A 23,844-nucleotide genomic window follows, 5' to 3' on the forward strand; every position below is an offset into this window, starting at 1 on the left:
TCACATGATTTGCTCCTGATTTTTAGGAGCAACTGGTGTAGAACGGAGTATCTTAGAAATCGGAATTCTCGCTATTTCTTCCCTCCTTCTATCAAGATACCGATTTCTATTGGGGTATCAGTCTGCAAGTACAAATCATCCCATCCCAATACCTTGCCAAAGTGGCTATTCTTCGTTAATGAGCTTACACACAATGGGCCCAAGTTTCGGCCTCAGTTGCTCCTGATTTTTTGGAGCAACTGGTGTAGAACGGAGTATCTTAGAAATTCAAATTCTCGGCATTTAGTTTGCTACAGTTCTAGTCAGTTAGAACAGTTTCACTTTGGAACAGAATTTTTTTTTCCAAAAGGGGGCGAGTCCGGCCACTTACGCCTGTTTTCAAAGTTTCGTCAGTGAAAACTTACTCCAAACTAACTTAGAATGGAGTAAGTGAAGATTTTTGTACGCTCGAAAAAACCTTGTCTACACTTTAGAAAATCAGGTGTAGGTTACAAATCAGGCGTAGGGAATAGTGGGGGGGGGGGGGGTTTAAAAGGGAAGTTTACAAACATTAAACACTTCAGTTTTACAAATAAAGAGCCATCATCAATAATAAATGATAAATACATCAATAAATCAACCAATAAATCAATCAAAAAAAATTAATAAGAAATAATTATTTTTTTTTAAATCAAGAAATAAAACATTTTCTACTAACCGACTGCAGCACCGGAAGCCCTCCAACAACGTGCTGGGATGCCCCCCTCAGTGTGTCTATCTCTCTGTGTGTCTCTCATTCTCTGTCTGTCAGTGTCTGTGTTTCTGACAGCGAGGGGGGGGAGCAGAGGGAGGGAGGGGGGATAAAGGGGAGATGGGGGGGATAAAGGGGAGGCGGGGGGGGGGGGGGGAAGGAGATTAGTGGTGGGGGGAATGGAGATTGGCGGGGGGGGGGGGGGAGGAAGGAAGGAGATTGGCGGGGCGGGGGGGGGGAAAGGAGATTGGCGGGGGGGAGGGGAAAGGAGATTGGCGGGGGGGGGGGAGAAAGGAGATTGGCGGGGGGGGGGGGGAGAAAGGAGATTGGGGAGGGGGTGGGGGAAGGAGATTGGGGAGGGGGTGGGGGAAGGAGATTGAGGGGGGGGGGTGGGGGAAGGAGATTGAGGGGGGGGGTGGGGGAAGGAGATTGAGGGGGGGGGGGTGGGGGAAGGAGATTGAGGGGGGGGGGTGGGGGAAGGAGATTGGGGGGGGGGGGGGTGGGGGAAGGAGATTGAGGGGGGGGGGGTAGGAGAAGGGGGAGGGAGGCTGAACGGGCTGGGCCCGTCCCCAGCACCAGATTTACAGGTAGGTGGCGTTGGGTCGGGTCGGGTCGGGGGGGTGGTGGGAGGGAGGTCGGTTCGGTTCGGGGGGAGGGAGGTCAGGTCGGATCCAGTCCGGGGGGGGGGGGGGAAGCGGAAGTCGGGTCCGGTGGTTGAGGCGTGGGGCGGAGGGTGGGTGTCGGGTCCGGTCCGGGGGCGGGGAGGCGGGTGTCGGGGAACGGGTGTCGGGTCCGGTCCGGGGGGGGGGGGGGGGTAGAAGGAGCGGATGTCGGGTCCGGTCGGGAGGAAGCAGGAGCTGGCCGTGGGAGGAGCCTTATTCACGCAGCCCCAGTGAGGCCATTCGGCCAGGGCTAGGGGCTGTGTGCTTCGGGCCCCTCCCACACAGTTTCGGGTGCCTGGAGCTACTGCACTTGCGTGCCCACTGTAGCGCGCATGTGCAGAGGTCCCGGCACTGTTTTCAGCGCAGGGACCTGGCTCCGCCCCCTACAGCTCCTGCTGCGCTGCGCCGAGGGCCAGAAGACCTGCAGGGAGGTGGAGAATCTGGAGGTTTTTTTAAGGCGCACTTTGTGGCGTGAAAAATGGGCGTCCAGGTCGGGACTGCGCCGTTCTCGGCGCGGCTCGAAACTTGGGCCCCTTGGTCCTAAAAGGCTTACCCCTTACCCTTAGACTGTGATGCCTGGTTCTGGACTTCCCAAACATCAGGAACATTCTTCCTGCATCTAACCTGTCCAGTCCCATCAGAATTTTATATGTTTCTATGAGATCCCCTCTCATTCTTCTAAACTCCAGCGAATACAGGCCTAGTCGATCCAGTCTCTCCTCATATGTCAGTCCCGCCATTCTGGGAATTAGTCTGGTGAACCTTCGCTGCACTCCCTCAATAGCAAGACTGTCCTTCCTCAGATTAGGAGACCAAAACTGTACACAATATTCAAGGTGTGGCCTCACCAAGGCCCTGTACAACTGCATTAAGACCTTCCTGCTCCTTTATTCAAATCCCCTAGCTATGAAGGCCAACATGTCATTTGCCTTCTTCACCGCCTGCTATACCTGCATGCCAACTTTCAATGAATGATGTACCATGACATCCAGGTCTCGTTGCAACTCCCCTTTTCCTAATCTGCCGCCATTCAGATAATATTCTGCCTTCGTGTTTTTGCCACCAAAGTGGATAACCCCACATTTATACACATTATACTGCATCTGCCATGCATTTGCCCATTCACCTAACCTGTCCAAGATACCCTGCAGCCTCTTAGCATCCTCCTCACAGCTCCCAGCTTAGTGTCATTTGCAAACTTGGAGATATTAAATTGAATTCCTTCATCTAAATCATTGATATATATTGTAAATAGCTGGGGTCCCAGCACTGAGCCCTGCAGCACCCCACTAGTCACTGCCTGCCATTCTGAGAAGGACCCGTTTATCCCTACTCTCTGCTTCCTGTCTGCCAACCAATTCTCTATCCACGTCAATACATTACCCCCAATACCATGTGCTTTAATTTTTCACACTAATCTCTTGTGTGGGACCTTGTCAAAAGCCTTTTGAAAGTTCAAATACACCACATCCACTGGTTCTTCCTTGTCCACTCTACTAGTTACATCCTCAAAAAATTCCAGAAGATTTGTCAAGCATGATTTCCCTTTCATAAATCCATGCTGACTTGGACCGAATCCTGTCACTGCTTTCCAAATGTGCTGCTATTTCATCTTTAATAATTGATTCCAACATTTTCCCCACTACTGATGTCAGGCTAACCGGTCTACAATTGCCCATTTTCTCTCTCCCTCCTTTTTTAAAAAGTGGTGTTACATTAGCTACCCTCCAGTCCATAGGAACTGACCTAGAGTCGATAGACTGTTGAAAAATGCATCCACTATTTCCAAGGCCACTTACTTAAGCACTCTGGGATGCAGACTATCAGGCCCTGGGGATTTATCGGCCTTCAATCCCATCAATTTCCCTAACCAAATATCCCGCCTAATAAGGATTTCCTTCAGTTCCTCCTTCTCGCTAGACCCTCGGTCCCCTCGTATTTCCGGAAGGTTATATGTATCTTCCTTCGTGAAGACAGAACCAAAGTATTTGTTCAATTGGTCTGCCATTTCTTTGTTCCCCATTATAAATTCACCTGATTCTGACTGCAAGGGACCTACGTTTGTTTTCGCTAATCTTTTTCTCTTCACATATCTATAGAAGACTTTGCAGTCAGTTTTTATGCTGCCAGCAAGCTTCCTCTCATACTCTCTTTTCTCCCTCCTAATTAAACCCTTTGTCCTCCTCTGCTGAATTCTAAATTTCTCCCAGTCCTCAGGTTTGCTGCTTTTTCTGGCCAATTTATACGCCTCGTCCTTGGATTTAACACTATCCCTAATTTCCCTCGTTATCCACGATTGAGCCACCTTCCCCATTTTGTTTTTACTCCAGACAGGAATGTACAATTGTTGAAGTTCATCCATGTGATCTTTAAATGTTTGCTATTGCCTATCCACTGTCAACCCTTTAAGTATCATTCACCAGTCTATTCTAGCCAATTCATGTCTCATACCATCTCGTCTCAATCAGTAACAGAAGAAATAATTGTGGGCATGGTTTTGCATCCAGAGGAAAAAGGATGAAAGCAGTGAGGATGACGATGCTGATGTTGGTAATCAAGCCGAAAGTGTGTCCATTGACAAAGCAATCAATCTTTGTCAAGAATTAATTAATGCCCTATAGCATCAAAACTGCAAAAGTGAAGAGGAAATAATGCAGGTGTATAAAATTCAGGTAAAATTAATCAACAAAAGCCCAAATTACTTAAGCAATTAATATTGGTCAATATGTTTCAAAGGATATCGCAGCAGAGTGCCCAAGACCTACAGCCTGCAACCACATCAGCAATTTCCACATTTGAAAATCCTATTGCGGGCCCATCTTCAGCCCCAGACATCACAGCTGATCCCTCTACCTCAAACACAACCTCCAGCCAATTTTAACCTGTACCTATTTCTGTGCAGCTTACTTAGGAAGTGGCTTACAGAAAGGAAGATTCTTCTTCTTTATACATTACAGGGTACTTGTATTCTGTTTCATACCTGTACTCTGTTTACCAAATAAAAACCTTTACTTATTATATTTCATGCTTTGAGTACATTCTTTTTCATATTTTAAGTACATTTTAAGCTGTACATAGCTTTTCAAAGATAAATCTGGAAAAATACGCAAACCGGCCAGCCCAACGTCGAGGTTGCCGGATTCGGGCCGTTGGATTTTCTACTCCAAAATCCGGAAATACCTGAAATTCGACCCAAGGATTTCCGAACTCAGGACGTCGGATTGTCTTCAAAATCTGGAAATACTCGAAAATCGTCCATGAGGTTGCCGGATTCGGGACATGGGATTTTCTTCTCCGATATCCGAAAAAACCCGAACAGCCTCGGTCCCGAGGTTTTTGGATTCGGGATGTTGTACCTGTACTTGCATTTATATAGTGCCTTTAACATAGTAAAATTGTGCTAGTACAGTGTTACCAAAAATAAATTAAATGTTTAACTTCAGGAGTTGATTCAAAATATGTCCTTTTGAATTTGAACAATGGAAATCTTTCCCAAAATTGCTGCTGTTTAGATGAACAACCAGCACATTGGCCACTGTCAGCTAATGAATATAAATCCTTTTACACAAAAAATTGTGTCACCGAGTGAAATTTCAGAAACTCCCCAGAGCTACCTATTGGCCAAAGTCTGCAACTACATTATGACAGCTGACAATAGTAAAACTGAATAGGAAGTGTCGACACAAAGTATGTCCAAAAATCTTGACAAATGGATGTATGGTTTGTGGACAAGAAGGGCATGTCCTACACAAGATTGTTGATATATAGAAGGCTGTTTCTAAATTCTGACAAAAGAAATGGAATTTATGTAAACACATTAGGATACATTACAAAATGTGAAGACTCATTCCATTATTTCGGATAAGTTTTTAGCATTTCAAAATACTATTATACTTCACCATGGATGAAGCATATTTTCTTGCTTACCTCAGGAAGTCCACTTGAAGAGGATATTTTAATGTGATCCAAGAAAGGAAGAAAGGTTTTCAAATAAATGCTTTTCACCTAGAAAAAATAAAACACAAGGTTCATTATCGCACATCTAAAGATGTGGTCATAAACACTATTTCAGTTATTCTAACACTTTAAACCATATAGAGGAAAAGAAAAAGTACTCTTCTTTTGTTATCTGAGAAGTACACTCATTTCTCACCAGAGCTGTGATCTGTGAGCAGGAAGTTCTTCTCCTTCTGCATGTAATCATATCCAACATAAACCCTGACCTTGCATGATATACTGCCAACATATCAAAGTGGTTTGAGGGTGCTTTGTGCTAAAGGACTAATTGAAGTAATTAAAAAATAGTTTGATGTCCTGGACGTTTGAATGCGAGAAGTTGCAGTTTCTTTTACATTTTTAAAGCCATTAGCAAGTGTTGAAAAAAATAAACTAAGTAGTAACAGAACAAAGATTATATTGTGTACTTTACCCCACTGACTCAAATGCTAGTAATTTCACTATAGGACAAATCTCTCCTCTAAAAAGGTGCTTCTACACTGGGCTTACAGGGGTGCTGATGCACCTGACAGCAATCCCACTATAAAAAATACCAGACACGTTTGGACTGGGCGACACCAAGATACGGTTTTCCAGCAAGTTTATACTGGGTTGCCACAGGGTGTGCCAGACCCACAAGTCAGGTACTGGTGGCACAAGTCAATGAACTTTATATAAAATATATTTAGGCAGAGAGGGCAGTGAAAACAGGGAAACATAGAAAATAAGAGCATAGCAGGCCATTCAAAGCAAAAAGACAGCAAGAAACTAGAGATCAGATTATCACACTGTATCTGTATATCGTATACAGTTGATATTAAAAAAAACCTACCCAAATTAAAACTGATGTAAATTAGGAAAAAATAATGTTAGTTCAAATTGGTATTGGTTATCATCTCACGAATAGATTACCTATCTTTGATGTGCTCCTCACAAAAATAAACTGTTGTCAAAACAAAAGAAAAAGAAAAGGAAAAAGGAGGAAAAATGTGGTCCCCCTCCATTCTCTCAAAGAAGCAGCAGAAGAGACGAAGTTGAGAGAGACAATTGTTTGCAAGAAATGCTGGAGCTGCAAGCACTCCAGATGTGAGGGACAGAGTGGAATTTTGTACATGGAGGATGAACATGACTTATACTTGGTATGGAATGTTCTCTCATTTATTCTCCACATACAAAATCATGGTGAGATAATTTTAAAAACAGAGGTGAAACTTAAGGCTGGAGCAGGGGCCAAAAGTACCAAATATTTTACATTGAGTAGCCAGATCAAAACAGGAATGCTTAGCCAAAACATACCTGTAAAAGATTATGGGCTCAATTTTGACCCAGCCCGTTTGTCGGCGCACTTACTGGAGATGTGATGCTTTACTTCGTTCAGAAGTGCGCCGAAAAATATCCTTCCCACTTTGGCCGCTGTCTGGCCTCCTCACTGTGGTCGCGCAGCGTGGCCAGTCGAGTCGGGGCTGGAGCCAGCGTCCTACGGCGAAAACAATGCTGGAACGTCTGCACAGTGGAGTGTCCACGCATGCGCAGTAGCTCCTCGCCCCCAGCCTCTCCGTGTCTTGCTGCAGTTGCTGCGTGGGACCCAATGTCGGCCAAATGTTGTTGTGAGTAGGGGTAGTTGATTTGAAGCTTTAATATCTTAGAAATCGCAACGGGAGGCCACTCAGCCAGGGCTAGGGGCAGGCGGGCAGGAGAACGGATAGTGCTCCTGCCTGAATAATTTCTATCAGTTCTCCTGCCCGCCTGCCCCTAGCCCTGGCCGAGTGGCCTCCTGGTGCGATCGATCCAGTATAATCATTGCAAACAAATAGTTGTTTAAATTAGTTGAGAGATATGGGCAATTTAATTCAACTATCTTTTACTACTTTTATTTTTGTAGTTTAAGCTTCCATGAATGCTTCTGTTGTATAGTAAATTAACTTTGCGAAGTTTGTCATATGATGTCCTATACAGCTGTTTGATCCTATTCACATTCTTTCGTCATTAAGTTTCTTTATTAGTGACCAAATTAAATTTTAGTCTTTTGAAACTCACTCGACCAGGGCTCGGGGTGGGAGGCCAGCAGAACTGATAGAAATCATCCAGACAGGAGCACTATCAGTTCTGTTGGCCTCCCGCCCCTATCCCAGGCCGAATGACCTCCGATGTACCTACCGGCGCTGATTTCTTAACTTTCCGCAACGGTTTTCTGAAGTGGCCACATACGCTGGCCTAAGTAGATTTGGAGTAACTATTAGTTGGCCAAAGTTGCCGAAATGGGCAGAACCGGCGTAGGTGGCTGGTAACGTCCCCTTTTGAGAAAAAAAATCTAAACTAAAAAATTGCAACTAACTCACTTACACTGGTGCAAATTGTGGATTTTTTAGTTATGCCAGAAAAACCAAGTTACTCCAAAAAAACGGAGCAACTTCTGGCCAAGATTGGCCCTATAAAACAATTGATCATTTTGAAATTTAAGAATATTGCTTGCATTGAATTAAGATTCTATTTCCAAATGTCAGTTTCTCACTATATTAAGTTTAACAAATGAATGCATTTTAATGCTTTTATTTCATTACTGAAAAAATGCACAAATAGAAGAAAATTGATCGACAGATTGCATTCCTGTTCAACATCCCGTCCCTCCTAAAAAATTGATTTGGATTTCCATCCTGGGAATGAATGAAAAGATTTGCATCTGTCAAAATGAGAGATTTCGGTCATATGATTTCAGATAGTAGTTAATGGAATAAATCTTTGCTTCAGCGAATGGTTTCTGGTCAAAGCTCATTGTTCATGTGGCATGGGTGACCAACGCACATTTGGCTGCACCGATGGTGGCAATGGGAGACACCTATTCTGGATGAATTCACTGTGTCAACATCTCTGCTCAGAAAGTAACAACATTAGAAGTCACTTGATGGCTAGATCTAACTGTTCGATGGGTTAACATATGTGGATGAATAGACTGAGGAATAGTTGAATTCAACTGCTGATATTACAGGACGATTAAAAGGAAAATATTTGGAAGACAGTCTGATTCTAACATTAACAAGCCACACTCATCGACAACATACTAGTACATCTCCACGAGATTGCAAAAGCCAGTCACTTTCTCTCCCATCATCGACAGAGGCCTTCACTCGCATTAACCAACTGTTGGGAGTGTTTAAAGTGATTCAGAATGGCTGCTATGCCATTCTGGTCCTTAAAAGCTCAAACTCGCCATCTGCTCTTTGCATCCTGCCTTCCAATCTGTCAATTTCTACACTGCTTCAAGACCTGTACTTGGCATATTTTATATACAAAATTAACAAACTCAACAGCATGTTTAAAGTCTGTGACATTGTTCATTTCCATTAAAAATTTAGTGACATTCCACATGCTATGAAATTAGTACTCCAATTACAAGATGCCTTTGTTGATAAGTTTATTCAACATATGGGTTATGAAACATTCTTCGGTTATGGAATAAATTTAGAACACTATCATTTTGTTCTGCGCATCTTCTATTTTTCCATTCCGTCTTCAATGGTAATTAAAATATTAACTTACCTCATTCACATTGCATTCATTTTCCTGACAAAGGATTTCCATGACTCTGAGGTCTATCTCAGCTGAATTGCCTGTCTGTGTAGCTCTATTCTGACTTCGTCTAGAAGCTCGAGATGGGCCACTGGAAACTGTATTTGCAGCAGTTCCTATAAGAAAAATAGCGGTTTAAATAAATACCTGCACCGTTCACACATGAAGCAAAATTCCTCGTAGTTCCCAGATCCTGAGCAGCGTTTTCCTGTACAACATGCTGTCCCAGTATTTCACTGATTTTCCTATGGATTCAAGAGAATGGCAGCACATAAATGTGCAAGTATACAATACAGTCAAGACAGCAAGAAATGCAACAGTTACACTTGGGTGAGAATAGCAAACCCACAAGTAGTGTTTGCAGTGTGGGCCCAGCACTGCTTAAAATGCTGTATTTTAAATGGTTGTACAGAACTCCTTATACCAGATTTATTTGAGAGACTGTTAAACCCCCTTTCATTTGGAATTCGGTTTTCCTGTTGATTGAAAAAAAATCATTTAGTTATAACTATAATCTTCAGTTCCAGGTGATATATATATCCACAGTAGGGCAGTTCTATTGTTCTTGGTGAGTCAGAGAACACACTTTATTACAAGAAGAGTGTAGGAGATAATACCAAGACAATGCATGTGTATTTCCTCAATCTCTCCGAAAGTATACCGAGTTATCAGTTGGCAAGGATAAGCTTGATATGAATTGTTAAGTTGCTTTGTTGCACCTTGAAATTAACATACAGAGTAACAGTATTAATCCAATCAGTACACGTTATCTTCACATAATGATACAAAATAAATATGCCACAATACCTCACATCAGGAGGGTTATCTTTCTTAACTCAAACCAGTCTTTCAACAGCTCTTGCAGCAATTCACAACAGGCTAGCACAGCTCTCCTAACAAAATCTGACATCATCATCATCATAGGCAGTCCCTCAGAATCGAGGAGGACTTGCTTCCACTCCCAAAGTGAGTTCTTTGATGGCTGAATATTCCGATACGAGAGCCACAGATCCTGTTATAGGTGGGACAGACATTAGTCGAGGGAAGGGGTCGGTGGGGCTGGTTTGCTGCGTGCTCCTTCCGCTGCCTGCGCTTGGCCTCTTCATGATCTTTGCGTTGAGACTCGAAGAGCTCAATGCCCTCCCGGATGGACTTTCTCCACCTCGGGCGGTCTGCGGCCAGGGTCTCCCAGGTGTCAGTGGTGATGTCGCACTTTACCAGGGAGGTTTTGAGGGTGTCCTTATAACGTTTCCGCTGTCCTCCTTTGGCTCGTTTACCATGAAGGAGCTCCGCATAAAGCATTTGCTTAGGGAGTCTCGTATCTGGCATGCGTACTATGTGGCCTGCCCTCACAGCCTCGAGCTTGTATCTCTTCTCATAGTCAGAGATCAAAGGGCTTTCGAACAGATTGGGTGCGAGACGTATTCTAAATATCCAGGCAAGCCAACAAACTACTTATTTGCTTAGTCTCTGTGAAAACTTTTACTTGTTTAGTCTGTTTTGTTAATCATATTAATCACCTTTTGTCTAGGTACCTTTTCCTTTAAACTTGAGAATAGAAATTACCAAGGAACACGAAGGGTAGGAAATTCGCCAACCTTGCGCCCGGTTTTTCAGCGCTTTTTTGCTGTTTTTGGCGAAAAATGGCGACCTGGGAAATTCCGAGAAATCTTGCGCCAGCAGTTTTTAAGTACCGCTGGGGAGCGGACCACTGGCGTGCAAGACTCGAAATAGCTCTTTCACCCAAAATTTGGCTTACAGTTAAGACGAAAAAAAACGACCAGGAAAAACCTGCGTTGTAGCCCTTGGAACAGCTGTAGGTATGCAAACCTGCAAAAAATGTAAGTTAAAGTTTTTTGTTGTTATTTCTTTTGCAGCGATTAGTTAGTCAAGTATCTTGTGAATGTTTTCTGATTTTTTTTTTTGTGTTTTCCCCCTCCCTAGGCCCAACTCGCAGTGGTATCAGCCTTGGAGAAAAGTTGCAGAAAATTCGCGGTGTGTTCTATGAATCCTCGTGCAATGGCGATTTTTACCGCTGGACGCATTTGAGCCCGAATTTTAGGCCTCATAGCGGTAGCGGAGTCATAGCGGTATTTTTGGCGAAAAAAATACTACTATGACCAAAAATGGAATTTCTAGTCCTAACTCGTTTTCAAAATCTTTTCTGTAAAAAAAAAAATGGTTAAAACATTCTGAAATATGATTGAGACAATCCTGGGCTGTAGTAGCACTGGGGTGAGGGTTATGGGTTTGGCAGTACTGCAGTGGGGCTGTGGTGTTTTGGCAGTATCAAAGGATTCTGTTGTCCAACCTCTTTATGGAGGGAAAGCACATTAAGCTAGTCTGTACAGCTTATTAACAGAGTTAGCCACAGCCAGCCATTTCGGCAGCTTTGCTTTACAGATTTCTGAAGCAATTCTTTGCATTGACACATGAGTTGCCCAATAACTTGGGTGGAACAATCTTTTACTTCTAGCAATTCTACACATGCCACCAACTAACTAGCAATACACTGCTTTGAAATAAGATTACCAAAAATGAACAGCTGACAACAGTTACATAAATCTATGGCCAAAATGACAATATACAAGGGCTCCAGATACATTGTCACATGAAATCTCTGTGGGGAAAACTTGCAGCATCTTGAAACTCAAAGAAAATAAACTAAATCACAAATTTTGGATGGAGTCAGCCAATCCAAGAACCAAAAAAAAGAACCAATAAACTTAGGGCTTGAAGCCAATCAACTCAACATGCAAAAACCAGCTTTAAGACTTAACCCGTGTCACTTGCTGGTAAATAATTTTCACCCAATGGACGTGGAATACATGGAAACATGGAACATCACATGGTTCTCGAGGCTTTTGAGAAAAGGACTTAAGAATTCTGGGCTCAAATTTCCCCAGTGATTTGCTGTTTTTTTGGCACGCGCTGCTTTTTTGGCCTAAATTTAAAAATCCAAGTTTCCCCAAAGATTGTGCGCCAGCATAACTCGGTTAGGTACGATTTTTTTTGGTTAGTTTCTTTTTGCGTCATGGAGGGCAGAACCTGATATCTGTGCCAGTTTTTCACAATTATGCAAGTTTAGCCAATTACATTTCTGCGAGGACGGCGTATGCGACCACTCCCAAAAGACCTTCTGGGCACATAAAAACCAGCGCACATCAAAAAAGTCGGCGCAGAAAGACGCCATTGTTTTTAGGCGACGTTTTGGAGGGAGTCAAGAACACAAATATGCATCATCAAGCTTAAAGTTTTCCAACTGAAAATGGAAGCTTCATGCAATTCTTTAAGTTAAAATTTTTTTAAAATAAAAGTGCCAAGCCACCACTGAACGTCTCCAAACCAGGCTCGAGAGTCGGAGCGTCAGCCTGTAGAATCGGTCAATCGCCCGCACATGGACTCGGCTTGAAAAGAAGTCCGGAGGGGTGGAGCCAACTGAAGGGATGAGAACTCTTACACTATGCCACTATGCATAAAAAGAAGCCCGTGGGGGCTGGGTGGAAGCCGAACTGAAGGCATGAGCAACCTTACATTATGCAGCAAGCAGCATCAAATGAAGCCGGGGGCAGGGGTTAATCTCGATCTTTGCAAGCCCATTGCACGTGCTCAGACCTGGGTGTGGTCCATACTAGGGCGTCGACCTTGGGGCGAGACTTAAAGAAGCTTGTCCTGCCTGCCGTTTTGAGCTCCTTGCAAAGGTACAATTTAATCATGGGGGCAATACTGACAATGCCATACCTCGTGCAAGCCTTCTGCATGATGGTACTGCGGAGGAGACATTTGATTCGTAGTCATCGCATGAGGAACCTCAGAGCACATAGGATGATGAGGAGGCCTTACCCATGTCAGGTATATCGAAACAGGCGTTCATACCTGCATCCGAGTGATGCAGATTGTGTCAGAAGGCTGCGCTTCCGCAAAGAAGTTGTAACTAAGATCGGAGAGTTAGTAAAAGCAGACCTGCAGCCTAGAAGCGTCAGGAGGACGGCTTTGTCAGATGAAGTGAAGGTTACAGCTGCACTTTCATTCTTTGCATCTGGTTCGTTCCAAGCCACAACTGGGGATTTGTGCACTATTTCTCAACATGCAACACATATCTGCATTCAGCAGGTGACTGCTGCACTATATGCTCGGAGGAATGACTACATAAAGTTCCCCATGACTGCCCAGGTAATGCGTGACAGGGTTGTGGGCTTCTCCAGGATTGCTGGCTTCCCAAAGGTACAGGGCTGCATTGATTGTACCCACATCGCCTTGCGGGCACCTTTGGAGGATTCAGAGATTGTACAGGAACAGAAAAGGCTCCCAGTCCATTAATGTGTGCGACGATATGCATCGCATCATGTCAGTTGATGCAAGATTCTCTGGGAGCACCCATGATGAGTTTATCCCACACGAGAGCGCTATATATGCCATGTTTCAGCAGCATCCAAAAGGGCAGAGCTGGCTACTAGGAGAAAAAGGGTACGGCCTCGCCACCTGGCACACGACGCCCCTACACGTAACCCGGACGGAAGCTGACCGGGAATACATGTCTCTCATTGCGATCCACAGCAGAAGAGAGGACCATTGGCATCTTGAAACAGCGTTTCCGATGCCCGGACCATTCCGGAGGCTACTTGCAATACTCCCCTGAGATTGTCGGTCAGTTCACTTGTGTGCTGCATACTGCATAACTTAGCCATCATGTAGAAGAGTGGCTGATGATGAGGAGGAAGATGCAGATGTCGAGGAGGAGGAGTAGGAGGAGGAGGACAACGATAACGAAGCCATGCAACCACCTGAACCCAGAGCATGACGGCAGAGGAGGGCAGGCCGTTGTGACCCTTTAACGATTGCTCGAGCCTTGCGCCAGCAGCTCATCCGTGAACACTTTGCTGCCTGAAGGCTCAGAGACAACTATTCCAAATGGACCATGTTTACTGTTTGGACCTGTTCCCTAATGTGTTGTGTTAATGGAAATGATTCTTGTTTATTTCAGAAAGTTGCGTTAATAATGGAACAAATAATGGAAATGATTCAGTTTATAATTTCAAATATATTTTATTCAAAAGTTTAACATTTGTTTGTACTTAATTTTAATAAAAATATTCTTGAATCAAACTTTAAAAGTTTTCCATTAAGATCACTTACAAACTTTTAAACTTGTAAATTTACATAACTTACAAAAACATTTTCATTTGAGAACAATTACAACAGTAACAATAATAATAACAGCAAAGAAAGGCTGCACCCATCTCTAATCCGCTTTATTCTAAGACCGCCCACTGCGCTTGGCCTTGTTGACTCCACCCCTGCCTGCAGGCGGTGGCGCAACGTTTCACAGGTTCTCACCAAGCTTATTCTTTCGATCATCTCGGCTAATGCGCACTTCTTGATGTGGGGTGGGGGGGGGGGGGGGGGGGGGTGGGGGGGGCGGTAATGGAGAAGGCCTGGCTTGGGCCTCTTCAGAGGCTGGTCTGGGGATTGGAGTGGGAGTGGCAGTTGATTCTGTCAATGGGCACGGACTCTGGGCATGTTCCCTTATTGCAGCAGCTACCTCCGACATTCCCTCACTCGTGCCCTTACAGTGTCTCAACTACCTGCGACATTCCCTCCCTCATGTTCACCGACAATGTTCCCATTTCTCATGAGAGTGTTGTTACTTCTCCCGACCCCTCATCACCTATCCCACTGATGGTATCCAGGAGGATCGCGTAAGGTCAATGCTCTCCGCACTCATTGCCATCATTTGAATCACGTGTTACATCCTGCACCTCAGGAGAGTGCTGTCGAGCTCTCCTTCCCCTCCTCACCCTGGATGTGGCTCGCTGAACCCCTCTGGGACCCGCAGCCTCGGACGGCGGGGCCCTGGGTGTGCCTCGCTGCCACTGGAATCTCCAGCCTCGGACTGTGGGAAACCATGGAATGTTTCAGCAGTACTCGTACCACTCAGGAAAGGGACTGGCACCTCAATGGGCGGCACCTGCACCTCCTCCAAAGTGAGTATAACAGTGGGGACTTCATCCATCCCCTCACCCTCCTCCCCACCCCCCATGCTATTGGTCTGGAAGGTGGGATCGCAGGATGTTCTCCTCTTCCAGCTGATCTGCGTATGAATAATCTTCTGCAGGGTTGGACCCAAGTTCTGCAAAATATAACAGAACAGACAAAATGGTTAGCAGCAAAGGAGGGGGCAGGGTGGGTGGCATGAGTAGGCTCACACAGTGCAGGCAGCAGGCTGATGTGAAGGACCCTGATGAATGATAGCACACTGCATCAACCGAAGCGTAGCTGATGGAGACATCCCCATGAACCAAAGCATGGCTAGCCCGTGCAGTACTTAACATCTAGCAAAGCCAGACTGTGGAATTTGCAGGACTTACCCTCTTCCTCGAGTGTGGGCCCAGCTTGTGCAGTGGTGGTTGCTTTTCTCCAGGCAGGACCCATCAAAGCAGCGACCCTGTCTTCCAAGAATATCGTGGGTGCAGATTTACCGGGCCTCCTCCTGTTTGAGTTCTTTTCCGTTTGTTGTGTGCAACCTTCCTCTGCAAAGATGAAAACATAACTTTTTAGGGAGGGTGTCTTTCTGCTGGGTGGGACATATATAGCTGGCCACATTTACAATTGCAATTCCATTGAATAAATGAAAATATTATTTACACTAACTACTTGACCAAGGTCCTGCCACTTCTTTTTGCACTGGTCTCCAGACCTTGTTGTTCAGCACTGCACAGTGATCTTCTGCAAGTTGGTTCCAGCGTTGTTTCTGTTCTTTGGGTGGAACTTTTATGTGACCTCTGCTGGTGTCCAGCTTGTGCCATCTGGCCTCAATCACAGTAACTAGTGACTCCACATCATCCTGTAAGAAATTCTTGGTCCTTGAGCCACACTGCATCTTGCATTGCAGCTCTGATTTTTCCAATGAGAATTAAAGTTCCAACACACAACTGGCTTTTTAAAAATGGCCAAATGCAGATCAGGAGCTGTACTGGGCATGCACGCCCATAGCAATCATGTCAAAAATGTCCTTTTTTTTCACGCATGCTCAGAAGGGGGTGCACTGAAGCTACAGGACAGGCTGCACCATGCCAATTTCAAAAAATAGAACGGGGAAACTTGGGGCCCAAGTTTCGGCCTCAGTTGCTCCTGATTTTTTTGGAGCAACTGGTGTAGAACGGAGTATCTTAGAAATTCAAATTCTCGGCATTTAATTTGCTCCAGTTCTAGTCAGTTAGAACAGTTTCACTTTGGAACAGAATTTTTTTTTTTCCAAAAGGGGGCGTGTCCGGCCACTTACACCTGTTTTCAAGTTTCGGCAGTGAAAACTTACTCCAAACTAACTTAGAATGGAGTAAGTGAAGATTCTTGTACGCTCGAAAAAACCTTGTCTACACTTTAGAAAATCAGGCGTAGGTTACAAATCAGGCGTAGGGAATGGAGGTGGGGAGGGCTTAAAGGGAAGTTTACAAACATTAAACACTTCAATTTTACAAAAAGAGTCATCATCAATCAATAAAAAAAAAATTTATAAAAAATAAATTTTTAAAAAAATCAATAAAACAAAACATTTTCTACTTACTGATTGCAGCACCAGGAGTCCTCCAACAGCGTGCTGGGACGGCCCCCCGCCCCCGTGTGTCTCTCACTCTCTGTCTGCCTGTGTCTGTGTTTCTGACAGCGAGAGAAGGAAAGAGAGAGAGAGAGAGAGAAGGAAAGAAAGAGAGAGAGAGAGAAGGAAAGAAAGAGAGAGAGAGAGAAGGAAAGAAAGAGAGAGAGAGAGAAGGAAAGAAAGAGAGAGAGAGAGAGAAGGAAAGAAAGAGAGAGAGAGAGAAGGAAAGAAAGAGAGAGAGAGAGAAGGAAAGAAAGAGAGAGAGAGAGAAGGAAAGAAAGAGAGAGAGAGAGAAGGAAAGAAAGAGAGAGAGAGAGAAGGAAAGAGAGAGAAGGAAGGAAAGAAGGAAGGACTGAACGGGTCGGGCCAGGCTCAACACTTCGAGCTTAGACTTACCGGATTGACAGGTAGGTGGCGTCGGGTCCGGGGGGGTCGGGAGCCGCAGATCGGGGGGAGCGCGGGTTGGGGCGGAGGGGTCGGTCGGTCGGGGGGGGGGGAAAAAAATCGGTCGGAAGCGGAGGTCGGAGGTCTGGAGCGGGGGAAGCGGAGGACGGGTCGGGGCGGGTGGTCCGGTGGGGAGAGGAAGCAGGAGCTGGGCATGGGAGGCAGCTTTATGCACGCAGCCCCAGTGGGGCCATTCGGCCAGGGCTAGGGGCTGCGTGCTTCGGGCCCCTCCCACAGTTTTGGGCGCCTGGAGCTACTGCACATGCGCGCCCATTGTAGCGCTGTTTTCAGCGCAGGGACCTGGCTCCGCCCCCTACAGCTCGTACTGCGCCGCGCCGAGCTGCAAACGACCTGCAGGGAGCCAGAGAATCTGGAAGTTTTTTTTAGGCGCACTTCGTGGCGCGATAAAGGGCGTCCAGGTCGGGACTGCGCCGTTCTAGGCGCAGCCCGATTCTTGGGCTGTTGGTATTTGTTTTTTTTTGAGTAGTTGGGGCCAGAAAAAAACAGGTGTAACTGGCAATACAGCAAAAAAATGGCATTGGGGAAAAATTGAGCCCTCTGTCTTACTCGCCACCTGTCAAGTCAATTGTCAAAGGTTCAAAACATCCACTCGGCTGAAATAAACAACCAGTTGATCCAGGAGAAGCCCTCTTGCAGTAGAACATTCCAGCGTCTTTTCCAGTCCTGGATGTTGCATCCATCCTGAGCAGTCAGTAATAGACCATTTGAAATAGCCTAGCATATAGCATTGCTTGCTCTGCACTGAATGGTTACATTACTTAAATCAGCATGGAAGCTAAAAGGAGGATGCAAATCCATATTACCGCCCAACTGCTTACTAACAGACATAGGGCTCGACTTTACTTTTCAGCGGTTTTCTCGGCGGTACTGCTCTTTTTCGGCGGAAAACCATCCAGCGAAAGTTTGAACTTCATTTTTCTTTTAAAGTTCCATCGATATTTTCAAAATATCGCTGGGGAGCAGACCGCCCACGTGCACCTGCGTGCATCGCCGAGAAAACCGCCACCGTCCAGGTTTTGCCTTAGCAATGACCCGTAGGCAAGATCGAAAAAAACACCCACAAAAACCTGCCGAATAGCACCCTGCAAAGAAAGGTAAGTTAAAGGTTTTTTTTTTATAATTATTTTTAAATTCTTTCACGATGATTAAGTTAAAAGGTTCTTGAGAATGTTTTCTAAATTTTTACTTTTTGTTTCATTGAAAAATATCTCGAGTTTTCTGCCCTCCCTAGGCCCAACAGCAGCCTCGGTCTAAATTTGAGTACTTACCACCCATTCTGGTTAAGAATCGCCCATTTTGCCAAGGAAAACGTTTAACCGTCGAGAATCTACGTGCAAGATCCATTTTCTCGCCAGGTATAGTTTCCTTTTTTTTTTAAAAATGGAATTTTGCGCCAGTGTTATTTGAAGAATCTTAGCGGTCATTTTAGGCGGCAATCCGGTGGTAGGGGGCTTTAGGGAAAGTCTAGCCCCTTCGAACATAAGAAATAGGGGTAGGAGTAGGCCATTTGGCCTTTCGAGACTGCCAAGCCATTCAATAAGATCATGGCTGATCTGATCATGGGCTCTGCTCTACTTCCCTGCCCGCTCCCCATAACCCTCGACTCCATTATCGCTCACAAATCTGAATATCTCCGCCTTAAATATATTCTTTGACCCAGCCTCCACATCTCTGTGGCAGGTAATTCCACAGATTTACAATCCTCAAAGAAATTTCTCCTCATCTCAGTTTTAAATGGGCAACCCCTGATACTGAAACTATGCTCCCTAGTTCTGGATTCCCCCGTTCGTGGAAACATCCTCTCTGCATCCACCTTGTCGAGCCCCCTCATTATCTTGTATGTTTCAATAAGATCACCTCTCATTCTTCTAAACTCCAATGAGTACAGGCCCAACCTACTCAACCTTACTTCATAAGTCAAACCCTTCATCTCAGGAATCTAGTGAACCTTCTCTGAACTGCCTCCAATGCAAGTATATCCCTCCTTAAATAAGGAGGCCAAAACTGTACGCAGTAGTCTCGGTGTGGCCTCACCATTACCGTGTACAGATGTAGCAGGATTTCTCTGCTTTTATACTCTATCCCCCTTGCAATAAAGGCCAACATTCCATTTGCCTTCCTAATTACTTGCTGTACCTGCATACTAACTTTTTGTGTTTCATGCACAAGGACCCCCAAGTTCCTCTGCACTGCAGACCCACCATTTAACTTAACTGAGCAACTCTCTGGGCTGAGACACCCAATATTGTATAGCTCCAGAAAACTGCTGACAATTAACAATAATATGTATTGATGTCATATCATCCAACTTTTACATTAAAAGTACTCACCAGTATAGTAATGCTTCCCGTTTCATTTTGTTTCCCACTTTATCACCAGATTTGCTATATCCAAGTTTGTCTTAAAACTAAAGAATTGTGCTTAATTGCACAGGTAGACAGGAATTTAGCTAATTACAATGTTTGATTTAAAGGTATGTTACAGTAGAATTGCAAGGCCCCATTCTGTAGAGTACGCAAGTTCCATTCCTTGTTTCTTTTCTTTTTCTGCCAATTTCCTCCTGAAGGTGCTGGCCCTTGATGGGATCTGGTTCCACAGGCATTGGATACCCTCTGGTAACATCACCCAAGTGGACATTACTCAAGTGCATCTGGATAGGGAATGTTGACACATGTTTGGCACAGGAAACATGTCAGCCAAATCAGTTCATGTCCTCAACAGTACCACATGCATGTATTTTCAGCAGGGGCTCACTGGACAGCAATCTGCAACTGCAACCCTGGCCAATTTCTCCCTCCCTAGCCCAGGGGGCAGGGGCAGGGGGGGGGTGAAATCAGCATATAATGCCCTCATCACTCCCCCAGCTAAGATCAATGAACTAACCACAAACCAGATAAAATGTGGGACCTTTTTAGACTATGTGGCCTAGCTACTCACTGCCACCAAGGGAGCATATAGGTTATAATTTAACTTCCATTTACTGTCAGTACTGCACTATAGTTTTCAAAAAGCCAACTTAAAACAGAATCATTAAGCACTGATATATAATAAACATGCACTTATCTTTTTTCACAATCAAATTTAACCTTTCTGGGAGCTAATAAAGGCATTTTTTTTAATAAAGCAATTGAATTTGATTTCCATTGTTATCTTTGAAAACCTACTGTAAGGCTCCTTAATCATTGCAGAGGGCGAGATCTTGATAAAGTACTCCAACACACAAAGCAACAACTGGAAAGAGAGCACAAGGTCATCTTGCATCTGCAGCAGCTTTCCTGAAACCAGAGTATAAATAACACGAAAGGCAAAAAATTAAAGTCTGCTTTGTTCCATTTCATTCCATTTGAACTATAAATGTACATACATAAAGATAAAAAGAATATACCTTTTGTTTGCAAAACCACTTAAAAAAGGTCTTTTGTTTTCCAGTTACCCACATAACCAAAATTAGGTTCAGTGCATTTTCCTGTACAAACTCAAAACACATCCCAAGTGGTTTAAAAATCACACAGATGGCAAGTGCTTTTTTTTTCTTCAAATATAAATATATCTGAAGTTTTTAGAAATATTGAAATAGCATCTAAGCTTGAAAAGTTATTTAGGGATTTTAAATTTTTATCAAAAAGAAAACTTGAAGACCAGCATACATATTCTGATTTACCTAATTTTTTAAGCATACGCACAAATATTTTGAGTGGCTGTTGTTTACACCGACCGAGCAGTCACCACCTCCCTTAATCAATTTGCATTTATTTGAAGTGCTAATTACTGTGAAAACTGCCACCACTGTACATTAGTAAAACCTGCCACTGAAATTTGTAGTTTACAGCATATCTACAGAACACAAATTGGCTGCAATAACGTCATCATCTCCAAATGAACTGAACAAAGGAGATACAACAAAACCCTCTGGTGGCAGGATATAGCATTTCATGCTGAATTTCTCCACAATGCGAACGGAAATTGTTTTAAGTACTGGGATTTACATATGATATTTTCATATCAGGTTGGCTGAGTCTGTGACACTCTTGTCTTGGAGTCCGAAGGTTGTGGGTTGAGTTCTACACCAGGAGGTTGGGACTCCGGGCCAGCATTGTGGGAGATCGAACGGGGGAGTGAGGTCGGAGGTGTTAATGGTAAATGTGCACGGCCATTAGTAAAGACCCAGCGGCCAAAGCGTGAGCAGCTAAAGAGCAGGAAAAAGTGCAGCAGAGCCTGCGAATGGAGAGCAGCGTGCTGGAACTGGAGCTGGGGGGGCCCAGGGTACAGTGCTAGTATTTTATGGATAAACTCAAGCTGTTCCAATGTTAATGTGCTACACTGCAATGGGTGTGGGTGTGGGTGTACACACTGGGCCCATGCAGCAGAGCCTGGTCTCCAATCATCTTGGATCCCCTTGCCATTGGACCAAGACCTTGGTCTGTCAAGTTCGTGTGGTAGCTGGAGTGCAACGGCCACCACAATTGAAAATAATTCATGCACAGGCATCTTCTGTCCTTTAAAATGAAGCTCTAGACCTGGAACGTCAAGACCCTCATGGATAACCCCAACAGCGACAGACCTGAACATCGCACTGCTATCATTGCCCGGGAACTTGGACGCTTCGACATGGACATCGCCACCCTGAGCAAGACACGGCAGGCAGTAGGTCAACTCAAGGAACAAGGTGGTGGATACTTCTGGAAAGGCAAAACAGAAGAAGAACGCCGTCTCCATGGGGTAATGAACTAGCTTGCCGTTTGAGATTCCCCTTGTGGGATAAATGAACGCCTCATGACCTTCGGCTCACTCTAACCCTGAACCAGTCAGTCAGTGTGTACGTCCCAACCCTGGAAGCTACATACGAAGTCAAAAAGGAATGGTCTTCCAGCCTTGAACAATCCCTGTCCCAAGTTCCAACGGGCAACAAGTTGATTCTGCTTGGCGATTTTAATGCTAGAGTTGGAAAGAACAGAGACCTCTGGAGAGGTGCGATTGGCAGGGAAGGAGTAGGGAAAACAAACACCAACGGTATCCTCCTCCTGATAAAATGCTTAGAACATGGTCTTGTCATAACCAACACCTGTTTTGTCAGAGAGACAAGTACATGGCAATGACAACACCCTAGTTCTAGGCATTGGCATGTTAGATGACATCATCGTCCGAGCGAGGGACCACAAGAACGTCCGCATCACCCGCGCCATGACAGAAGCTGACGACTGCTGGATTGACCGTCGCCTAATCCGCTCTGTTATTTCCGTCAACCTAGCCTCAAAATGGTGGCAGCAACAGAAACACTGCCATAGAAAAATCAATGCTGAAGCACTCAAAGACCCTGCAAAGAAAGCCCTATTCAATCAATGCCTCACAGCCAACCTGACGACTTCCAATCAACCGGAGCTGCAGAGTATCCACAGTGCCTAGTCTGCCCTCAAGTCCAAGAGATTGGTTACTTTACCAGAAAGCATTAAGACTGCTTTGATGAGAACGACCAGGAGATCCAGGAGCTAATAAATCAAACGCAAGGCTTTCTTGCATTGGAAACATCATCACGCCTCGAGAGAAAGAAAACAGATCTACAGACAACTGAAGACCGAGGTCCAACAAAAAACTCGTGACCTAAAGAACAGATGGTGGGTGGGAAGAGCGCAGGAGATCCAGCAACTACCCGACAATCACGATGTGCATGTATTTTTTAGTGCAGTCAAGACCTCCCGCGGCCCAAGCACTCAAGGACCTATCCCACTGAGAGCCAAGAACGGGGAACTGCTCATCAAGGACAGAGAGGCAGTCAGTGCCCACTGCAAGGAGCATTTCAAAGATCTCCTTAACCAAGACTCTGTCTTTGACACGAGTGTCCTTGACACCATCCTACAGCATGCTACCCGCCACTATCTCGGCACAATCCCAGCCCGGCATGTGGTTGTAAAGGCCATTCGACAGCTTAAAAACAACAAGGCTTCCAGAGCAGATGGAATCCCTGCTGGAGCACTAAAGCATGGCGGAGAAGTACGCTTGGCGCAAATCCATGAACTCATCTCTCTTATCTGGAAGGAGGAGAGCATGCCAGAGGACTTCAGAGACGCCGTAACCGTGACAATCTTCAAGAAAAGGGACAAGTTTGACTGCAGTAATTACAGGAGTTTCCCTGCAAGACATTCTGAGGGGGGGGGCGGAGGGGGAAGGGTGAACAGCCAGAGGTCGTGGTCCATATTGGTACCATGACATAGGTAGAAAGACAGGGGAGGTCCTGCAGGCAGAATTTCAGGAGCTAGGAGATTAAAAAGCAGAACCTAAAAAGGTAGTAATCTCTGGGTTACTGCCAGTGCTACGTGCTAGTGAGTACAGAAATAGGAGGAGAGAAAGATGAATGCGTGGCTGGAGAGAAAGTGCAGGCGGGAGGGCTTTAGATTCCTGAGGCATTGGGACCTGTACAAGCCGGACGGGTTGCACCTCAGCGGGAGGGTTTGCTAGTGTTTAAACTAGCTTGGCAGGGAGATGGGAACTGGAGAATAGATTCAGTGGAGAGAGGAGCAAAGCTGGAATTGGGCAGCAGAAAAGTAGAAAGTGAATTTGGAAGACAGAGGAAACAAGAGCTGGAAAATAGACAACAAGGGAGTTTGGCACCACTAAATGGTATATACTTCAATGCAAGGAGTATTGGGAATAAGGCAGATGAGCCGAGAGCAAGATAGACACTTGGCAGTACGATATTATAGCCATTACTGAGACATGGCTGAAAGGAGGACAGGTATGGCAGCTCAACATTCCTGGTTATAGGCTTTTCAGACGGAATCGAGAGGGGTAAAAAAGGAGAGGGGGGGGCCGAGGTTGCAGTATTAAATAAAGAA

The 23,844-nt window shown here is 45.0% G+C and overlaps 1 protein-coding gene and 1 long non-coding RNA gene across 9 annotated transcripts in view; both read right to left on the reverse strand.

Moving 5' to 3' along the window:
• rb1 (retinoblastoma 1) overlaps positions 1-23,844 on the reverse strand; it is a 456,612-nt gene that overhangs the window by 340,661 nt on the left and 92,107 nt on the right. For 7 of the 8 annotated variants that reach the window (XM_070894054.1, XM_070894053.1, XM_070894051.1 and 4 more), the window contains 3 exons: positions 20,179-20,289; positions 8,926-9,071; positions 5,320-5,397 (listed from right to left, as the gene is read on the reverse strand). In XM_070894054.1, the coding sequence (XP_070750155.1) occupies positions 5,320-5,397; positions 8,926-9,071; positions 20,179-20,289 (335 nt within the window). The remainder of the gene's footprint in view (positions 1-5,319; positions 5,398-8,925; positions 9,072-20,178; positions 20,290-23,844) is intronic. The other variant, XM_070894055.1, reaches the window with a different exon arrangement.
• On the reverse strand, positions 14,940-16,615 carry LOC139276291 (uncharacterized). Its single transcript, XR_011595896.1, has 3 exons — positions 15,601-16,615; positions 15,324-15,485; positions 14,940-15,085 (listed from the first exon to the last, which is right to left on the reverse strand). It is a non-coding gene; the product is annotated as an uncharacterized lncRNA (long non-coding RNA).

This window comes from Pristiophorus japonicus, chromosome 11, assembly GCF_044704955.1.
Source record: "Pristiophorus japonicus isolate sPriJap1 chromosome 11, sPriJap1.hap1, whole genome shotgun sequence".
In the NCBI taxonomy this organism is placed as follows: domain Eukaryota; kingdom Metazoa; phylum Chordata; class Chondrichthyes; family Pristiophoridae; genus Pristiophorus; species Pristiophorus japonicus.